Source organism: Gracilinanus agilis, unplaced genomic scaffold, assembly GCF_016433145.1.
Source record: "Gracilinanus agilis isolate LMUSP501 unplaced genomic scaffold, AgileGrace unplaced_scaffold5853, whole genome shotgun sequence".
Classification (NCBI taxonomy): domain Eukaryota; kingdom Metazoa; phylum Chordata; class Mammalia; order Didelphimorphia; family Didelphidae; genus Gracilinanus; species Gracilinanus agilis.
In genome coordinates, this window is record NW_025394096.1 from 19 (window position 1) to 9126 (window position 9108).

At 51.3% G+C, this 9108-nt stretch overlaps 1 protein-coding gene across 1 annotated transcript; it reads left to right on the top strand.

Moving 5' to 3' along the window:
• Positions 1-1681: 1681 nt before the first annotated feature.
• Positions 1682-7641, top strand: MATN4 (matrilin 4). The gene is made up of 10 exons (XM_044685027.1): positions 1682-1757; positions 2058-2630; positions 3233-3355; positions 4909-5031; positions 5130-5252; positions 5493-5615; positions 5769-6182; positions 6551-6703; positions 7332-7436; positions 7583-7641. Exons 1-10 carry the CDS (start codon positions 1682-1684, stop codon positions 7639-7641), a joined length of 1872 nt encoding a protein of 623 aa, XP_044540962.1.
• The last annotated feature ends 1467 nt before the right edge of the window (positions 7642-9108 follow it).

The following is a 9108-nucleotide window of genomic DNA, read 5'->3' on the forward strand; positions in this document are numbered from 1 at the left end:
TCTCTCTCTCTCTCTCTCTCTCAACACTAGCTATTGGAAAGGTCTAAGACCCATAGTAGGCAGGGCCTGGAAGTCTGGTTAAAAATAGCTCCATTCACTAAGCCAGACTTTGGGGTTGGGGGAAGTGGGGCGGAGCTCTGAAAGCATAGAGGTGGAGCCTGCTGCCATCCCCTTTCTCCCAGAAAAGAAAGAAAGAGGGTATGTGATCAGATTAACTCTGATCACCGGCAACCTTCACCTCTCTCCTGAGTAGGGGCTGCTCAGCAAGGTAATAGTTTTCTGTAGACTTAGGGTGAACAAAGCCTCCCGATTCCAGTGTTTACTGAGTTGGTTCAATCATGTATGACTCTTTCCTCCAGACTCGAGTTTGAGGTTTTCTGGCAAAGATACCAGAGTGATTTGCCATTTCTTCTGTCAACTCATTTTACAGACTAAGAAACTGAGGCAAACTAGTTGAAGTGACTTGCCCAGGGTCACACTAATAAATCATAAATGTCTGAGCCTGAATTCCAACTCATGAAATCAAGTCTTTCTGATTCCAAGCCCAGTGTTCTTATCCATTGCACCACCTAACTACAGAAGTTTCAGTAGACTCAAGTGCAGAAAGGCCTAAAGTCTGAGACCCTAACTTTTAGTTCTGGCTTTTCTAGTAATTGGTTTCATGACCTTGAGCAAGTAACTTTTCTTTTCTTGACCTCAGTTTCCTCTTCCGTAAAAGAGCAATTTCTTTTGAAGCTAACCTTCTAAGACCTAAGGTAAAGACTCCAAGTCCAGTCGGAGGGGGTGCCCCCGGAGGACTGGGGCTTTCAGTTGCGTGTATGTGTGGGGGGGGACAGGTTCTCTCACCCGTTCCTCCCGGGGGATCCATGACTGCACTCCTGGAGCCAGAGGTCCACGAACCCCAGTTACTCGAAATTCTGAGCCTCTCACAATCCTCGCTCTCGGTCTCTACCCCTTTGACCCCCTAGCACTGCGCTGTGCCCCAGCCCCCTTCAGCCCTGCTATATCCATTCTCTGGGCCTTATCTCCAAGGCCTCGGGACTGCTCTCCGCCCAGGCCCAGCTCCCTGCCCCCTCCTCCTATGTTTGCTCTAGGCTCTGTCACCTGCTCTGCAGCTGCCGGCTTCCCACGCTGGCTGTTCCGAGGTGCTGGGGATGCCACTATTTGACCTCAATGGAGCCCCTAGGACAGCGCCTGGGGTTGGGAATGAGGAGGCAAGAACAGCTCTCTAAGAAGCAGGGCAGGTCGCGTACAATCGACCTCTGTGGAGGAGTTTCCCCAGCTCTCTAGGAGTGAGATCTCTAACAATAGCGCACCAGCGTTTGTCTTGGCTGCTCCATCCCCGCAACGCCCATTCTCCCTAGGGCGCGGCCATCCCTAGAGGCTTGAGGTTTTCGGTCTGGGGTTGGGGTGGGGAGAATGGCATCAGAGGGAAGCGGTACAAAGAGACCCCTTGTCAGCCCCAGACTTGGAGGCGGGGTGTGTGTGGAAGTAGGAGGCGACCCGGGCAGTGCCAGGTAATCGCTTTTAGCTAACTAGAGAAGAGGAGAAAAGAAACGCGTCAGTGCCCGGGTGCTTTCGGCTCTAGGGATGACTACCTACTTATTGGCCTTTCTTTTCCAGGTTACGTCTCAGCTCCCTTTGCTAACTAATTAATCTGTTCGCACCTTTTGCAAGTACCATGAGGCTATCGCCCTACACCGCACTGCTTATCTTCCTACTGGTGTCTCTGAATGCTGAACTGCAAGCGACTCCAGGTTTGTCGAGGATATTTCCTGACCATTGTCGCGGGGCTGGGCTAGGGAGTGCCGAAATGGAAAGTCGATTCATTCAAAGAATTATTCATTAAGGCCCTGCTGGGTGCAGAGTCCTGGGCTAGACGTTAGGAACCTACAAAGTTAGTATAAGACCCAGGATTTTCCCTTCGTCTCAGGTCCGGCCATTTGCCGGTTTCCTGGGGTCCTCAACTTAGTGGAAGGTGGAGCTCACAGCTAGCTCTCCCGAGTCTTCTTTTGTGGGAAAATCTTCAGAGGCTCCCTTTCTTCCCTCCTTTGCAGCAGGCTCGAAGTGCAGGACGGGACCTCTGGACCTGGTATTCGTGATCGATAGCTCCCGTAGTGTTCGCCCCTTTGAGTTTGAGACGATGCGTCGCTTTCTGGTGAATATCATTCGGGGTCTCGACATTGGACCCAATGCCACCCGCGTTGGCGTGATTCAGTATTCGAGCCAGGTGCAGAGCGTCTTCCCGCTGGGAGCCTTCTCCCGAAGAGAGGACATGGAACGTGCCATCCATGCCATCGTCCCTTTGGCGCAGGGCACCATGACGGGCCTGGCCATCCAGTATGCCATGAATGTAGCCTTCAGCGTTGCCGAGGGTGCTCGCCCTTCGCAGGCCCGAGTGCCTCGTGTAGCTGTTATAGTGACTGATGGAAGGCCCCAGGATCGGGTGGCCGAAGTGGCTGCCCAAGCGAGAAATCGGGGTATAGAGATCTACGCAGTGGGCGTGCAGCGAGCTGATGTGGGCTCCCTTCGAGCCATGGCATCGCCTCCTCTGGATGAGCATGTTTTCCTAGTCGAGTCCTTCGACCTCATACAACAATTCGGCTTCCATTTTCAAGGCCGATTGTGCGGTGAGCAAAAGCTAGGTCTGGCGAGGGAGAAGGCCTCTCTCTGGGAACCCAGCCACTGTCTGGCCACGCCCAGTCTCCCAAAGTCCCGCCCACAGCTTCTTCCACTTTGAACCCCATCTGTCAGGACACCTGCACGGGTTCAGTTTTGTCTTTACCCATTCCCTGGCTCAGCCCTTCTTGGCCTGGCCCGATCTGCGTCTTCATGCTAACTTTCCTTTACTTCCCTACTTGTCTTTCCTTCCACGCTGCCAGAAAGTGCTTGTCGTATTGACTCTCACACAGACAGTCGAGTCTACTGAATCTTCGCACCTCAGGCCAGACTCCTCACTCCTCACAGCCTGTACTCCTCACCCGTGCTTTTAAGATTCAAGACAGCCCTTCCCGCTCTGGGACTTTCCGCACGTGGGTCCTGCTATCTTTCAGTCTATTGGCTCTGTCTCCTCTTACGCAATTATTTCTCCAACCTCCTCTTTCTCCTCACCGAGAGTGAGAGTGGGCTGGGCTGGGCAGCTCAGGTGGCAATATGTATGGTCTCTGAGAGTATGGGAAGTCACAGAACTGACATCTCCCCCTCCCTCCACTTCTTGACTCTGTGTCCCCAGGAGTGGACTTGTGCGCAGACGGAACTCACGGCTGCCAGCACCTGTGCGTCAGCACGCCGGGCTCCTTCCACTGTGCCTGCAACCCGGGCTACCGTCTGGCCCCAGATAACAAGAGCTGCTCCGGTAAGCTGCTTCCTCTAGAGGACCGTAAGTCCCACTGTGACCTGTTCAATTCCATTTAATTCGACATTAAGATCCTTCGACGTGCTGGTGATACAAACGCGAAAAACATCAGTTACTGCCCTTAAAGAGTTTTCAATATGATATGCACACAAATACATGTGAAAGCGGAGAAAAAGTTTAAATTTCCTTAGAGACCACCATCCTCACTCAGGCAGCCCAGGGATCTAGAAACAGCATCAGAAACTGGGAATCAAGACTGTATTTTTCCATTCCTGGATCAGTTGCTTGCCCTCTTTGATTCTTTCTTTTCTCTGTAAAATTAAAGGACTGGACAAGAGTCATTATTTCACCCTTTAAGGTCCTTTCCAGCTGTCACATTCTATGATTTTATGATAGTCCCCTTGCTCAAAAATCCTCAGAAACTTAAATGCCCCTGGTTCTTTTCTCATTGGGCCTTCTATTTTTCCCATCTTATAAACATATATGGCTTACAAAAGCACTTTGAGATAGAGTTAAGGGACTTGCTTAAGATCCTAGTTGTGTGACCCTGGCCAAGTCACTTAACCCTGATTGCCTAGCCTTTGGCGCTCTTCTGTCTTAGAATTGATACTAAGACAGAAAGTAAGGGTTTCCCCACCACCTCCACCCCTGTTCTGCCCAGTTGTATTTTTCTCCCCATTATGCTATGAACTCTCAAAAGTCAGGATCCTTGTCTTAAACTATTCTGTAGTCCCCCTTCCCCTTTGAGAGCCTCAGCAGAGGTACATAAGACAGGCTTTGAGCCAAGAGTTTGTTGACATACCTAGTTGGGAGTGGGGGGTGGGGGAAGAGATAGGGCCTAATTACAATTCAATTCAACACACATTGAAGTCTCACTAGGCTTAAATCTGGGGAAATGGAATGCAACCTCATTCCCAAAAGCTCATTAGTATGGGACTATCTTCTTTTTAGTGGAGCTCAGTGCTCTGCAAAGGATGAGGAAGGCTGGGCAGCTGGGTGGCTCAGTGGATTGACAGCCCAGGCCCAGAGATGGGAGGTCCTGGGTTCAATTCTGGCCTCAGATATTTCCTAACTGGGTGATCCTGGGCAAATCATTTAATCCCCATTGCCTAGCCCTTACCAGTCTTCTGCCTTGGAACCAATACACAGTAGTGATTCTAAGATGGAAGGTAAGGTTTAAATTAAAAAAAAAAAAAAAAAAAAAGATGAGGAAGGCCTTTAAGTCTTACAGGAGGGAGAAGATGTGTACAACTAGGTCTTATATAAGGCAATATTAGCTCATCTTTCAGTGTCATTTTAAGATTTTACAAAGATTTTTTTTTCCTGCCTGGTGGAGAGGAAGTGCAAGTATGATCTACATTTTACAGGTGAAGAAACTACAGTTAAGTTAGAAAGTGTCAGGGCTGGGGTTTGCACTCAAGTCTCTCAACTCAATCTAGCACTCTTCTATTCACTATCAAAATGGAGCTTTCAAGTGCTCTAGGAAAATGGGGGAGGTTCGGGACAGGGTTGAGGCAAAACTATGGATTTCATCAGAGACTTCTCTCTCCTAGCAATTGATCACTGTGCGGAAGGAACCCACGGCTGTGAGCACCTCTGTATCAGATCCGACGGCTCGTACACCTGTGGTTGCCGAAAGGGGTATGCCCTCCACCGAGATAAGAGGCGCTGCACGGGTGAGTGAGAATTCTGCCAGGCGCCCTGGGCCCCAGTATCCTCTGCGCTGCTGCGTGTCCTGGGACTGAGTGGCCTTCCCTGTCTCTCCTCCTGCCAGTGATTGATCACTGCCGCTTCGGAAATCACAGCTGCCAGCATGAGTGTGTCAGCTTCCCGGAGGGGCCCCGCTGCCGTTGCCGCCAAGGCTTTGACCTGCAGCAGGATGGCAGGAGCTGTCAGGGTAAGGAGGGTGGCACTGCCGTGAGCGCATGCGCGCCTCTGAAATGGTAGAGATAGCGGGGAGAAAGATGGGCTGGAGGAGAGAAGAGAAGATAATTGGGGAGAGCAGAAAGGGAAAGTGGGGGGAGGCTGAAAGGGCTTGCTTGGAGAAAAAGGGCAGGCCTTCCTTTGTGCGCTGGGGATAGCGGGATATCCCTCTGTTGCCATCCGGCTCTGATGGTTGCTGGTGTCTCTGTTTCAGCCCGAGATTATTGCAATGGTGTGGACCACGGTTGTGAGTTTCAGTGCTTGAGTTCTGGCAGCTCCTACCGCTGCATTTGCCCTGAGGGCCGGCAGCTTCAGGCTGATGGGAAGAGCTGTGACAGTGAGTTAATTGGGAGGGGGGCGGTGTGCAGTAGAGGGAGAAAGGGATGAGGAGGGGACTTTATATATAGACAATTGGAGACCATTTGGCACCTGATGCTCCCTAGGAGATTCCCCACGGGATCTGTCCCGAGATTGGCTTCTTCTCTCATAGGGTGCCGGGCAGGCCATGTGGATCTGGTTCTGGTAATCGATGGCTCCAAGAGCGTCAGACCACAGAACTTCGAGCTGGTGAAGCGTTTCGTGAACCAGATAGTGGACTTCTTGGACGTGTCTCCAGAGGGGACACGCGTGGGCCTGGTGCAATATTCGAGCCGAGTGCGCACAGAGTTTCCTCTGGGCCGCTACGGAACTGCGGAGGAGGTGAAGCAGGCAGTCCTGGCAGTCGAATACATGGAGAAGGGCACCATGACTGGGTTGGCGCTGCGCCACCTGGTGGAGCACAGTTTCTCCGAGGCGCAGGGGGCTCGGCCAAGAGCCCAGAATGTGCCACGCGTTGGCCTGGTCTTTACCGACGGCCGTTCCCAAGATGACATCTCAGCGTGGGCGGCTCGGGCCAAGGAGGAAGGTAGGACTCAGAAGGAGGGGCGGAGGCAGTCGGGGTTCCATGGAAGAGAAAATAGGTTCGTAGTGAAAAGAGCGCTGAAGTTAGAGAATATGGGCTCAGATCCCTGTTTGAGACCGTTACTACCTGTACAGCCTTGGACAAGTCACATCTCTCCAGGCTTCAGTTTCGTCAGACATAAAATGAGGAGACTGGGTTAGAAGATCTTCCAGCTCTAAATTCTGTGATCAGGGTACCATCCTCAGGGAAGAGGTGTGAACATACAGGATCTACCCCTTGTTCCCGAGTTGAGGGCAGGAGCTTGCTTCTTTTGAGGTCTTGGATTCGAGGGTTGCCTCCCGATTTTGACTCTGAGTGTCTCCGGTCCTCAGGCATCGTCATGTACGCGGTTGGGGTAGGCAAGGCGGTGGAGGAGGAGCTGAGGGAGATCGCGTCGGATCCTGCAGAGCAACACGTCTCCTACTCCCCTGACTTCAGCACTATGACGCACATGCTGGAGAACTTGAAAGTCAACATTTGTCCTGGTGAGAGCAATCTTCCGAATGAAGAAGGGCAGCCCTTGTCAGCCCCAGTTAGCTCTGCCAGTCTCTCTCCTCTCTTCTCTCTGATATAGTAGAAAACACCATGGAATCAGAAGATCTGGGGTCTAGCCCTAGCTCTGCATTAACTCTCGCTGAGAGCTTAGGCAAAATTCCTTCCCGTCTGTGAGCCTCAATTTTACTTTTCTGTAAAATGAAGGGAGGTGGCGTTGTACTTTATATTGTAGTGTGTGGCAAGGACCTTGGGTTTGGAGTCAGAAACTGAGTCAGAATTCCTACTCTCTTATTGTGTGAGCTTGAGCAAATCATTTCAAACAAGCAAGCAATCAGTCAAATCACAAGCATTTATTTATTAGAGGCTTACTATGTGCCAGGCATTGGGCACCAGCTTCATCGGCTTCAATTTTCCCCTCTGTAAAATGAAGGGTTGGATTTAGATGAAATCCAAGGTCCTTCTTGTAATTCTAAGTCGCCACAAACCTGGGCTAGATGGAGTAGGATTGGGGGAGGGGATTCTAAGGAAGTTAGGCATCCCACGGGGCCCAGGGTTGGTCCCTTCGGACCCACACTCCGGAAGCACGGATAATCTGGCTTTTCTATGTCTTGGTTGCAGAGGAGGGGAAAGGGGCGACTGAATTGCGGAGTCCGTGCGACTGCGATAGTCTTGTGGAGTTTCAAGGCAGTGCTCTGACAGCGCTGGGAAATTTGGAACAGAAACATATCCTCAAGAATAATGGGCGGGGACTTGGGGCGGGGACAGAGGAGTCCTAAGGTGGTGAGGCAGCTGAAGGATTTCCCAGATCTAGGGGTAAGGGCAGGAGGATGAAGAGAACAAAGGCTAGAAAATTTCCTTAATGCTAACACTGGCCCAGCTGACCGCTCGATTGGAAGACCTGGAGAATCAGTTGGCCAATCAGAAGTGAGGGTCGGCAGCAACTGGGACCCAGGCCGGCTTGCAGCCTCTTCAGTCCCTGCCTGCTTATTCTGGAGAGTACGTAGGCAGCCGGAGGAAATGGACGAAGCTGTTAGTAAAGTATAGGAGGCCGGAATCGCTCCCACACTCTTAAGCGGGACTCAAGCAGGCTCTCAGATTGCTGCACGGGCTCCACCTGAACAAGCTTGGGTTCGCCACACTTTCGGCGTCGGGACTACGACTGCAGTGCCGGCTGGCCGGGGCCCAGCCCCTTAAATCACTGTGTATTTATGTGCTCCTGTTTTTTCTATTTTTTTTTTTTTTTAATAAAAAGTCGATCGCTATTCCACTTGCTAGGATTACTGTGTCGGTCCAGCGTCCAGCCCTGCTGTTCCATGGCTAGAAAGCGGGCCAGGCACCATTCCCTACTCCCCACCATCACCCAGCATCTCATGGATAACGGAGAGCAGTCCCCGCCTCCAACCATCCCGAGCTGCTCGGCGCCGGGGCGTCTCCCCGAGAGAAAGGCTCATTGTGCTGGGTGCAGCACGGCGGGGCCGGGTTTCCCAGAGTTTTGTTTATTCAGCCGAGAACAGATGACTCCTTATGAGCTGGGTTTGAGCAGGGGGGAGAGACATTTTGCAGGAGAGAGGCAAACTGGAAAGGGAGTTTCCCTCTCAGAGACCCCCGAGGGAGCCAGTAGTCCTGGCGGAGCATTTAAGATACAGGACTGAAACCCATTAAGTTTTCTCCCCTGCAGGTTACCACTAGGAAAGTACTGAGGTTTGATTGTATGAAAAGTGGCTGTAAAATTAAAGGACTGGTCAAGAGTCATAGACAAACAACATTGGATCTGGGATCTCGATTCGAATGTACCACTTGTTAGCTGTGTGACTTTGGGCAATCCACTTTCCATTCTCGGCCTCAGTTTCACCATCTGCAAAGTGAGAGCCGGATTAGAGATCTTTAGGGTTCTTTCTGGTTCTAGATCCAAATCTCTCACCTGTTCTCTCTCACCTAAGAGCAGTTCGATTCACCTCAGACATAACTTAGCCCTTTTCCGTGCAGCCCAACACCGGCTGCCCCATGGTCTATCTGGTCCAGGACGTCCTCACACTGTCCTGGAGGTTAGTCTATGGCCAGTCAAAAGTACCTGAGTTGTAAAGCCTTTCACCCGAGGGCCATTAATTAGCAAACCGTTTTTCTCTATCCTTTTTTTTAAGAGGACTGACATCGACTCACTTTTTTACCTTCTCAGGATTCAGGATAGACATGAGTCAAAACTAGCAAAGGGTGCTGATTTTAGAGCTGAATTACAGTGTCTCCCTCCCATCCCCCTCCAGCCCCCAAAGACTTTGAAGTGACTGTGATTTACCCTCTGCTCCAGGTGGCCCTGGTCCGGAGCCCTAACCCAGTACCTGCCTTCGTGGATCACCTCACTATTAAGCCCCAGGATTTATTTTATTTTATTTTATTT

Bases quoted from the DNA above. Each gene is read 5' to 3' on its own strand.
- MATN4 (XM_044685027.1), top strand. From the start codon at position 1,682: ATGAGGCTATCGCCCTACACCGCACTGCTTATCTTCCTACTGGTGTCT. The intron at 2,631-3,232 runs GTGAGCAAAAGC...CTGTGTCCCCAG, and splicing joins TTTTCAAGGCCGATTGTGCG to GAGTGGACTTGTGCGCAGAC. The intron at 6,704-7,331 runs GTGAGAGCAATC...TCTTGGTTGCAG, and splicing joins GAAAGTCAACATTTGTCCTG to AGGAGGGGAAAGGGGCGACT.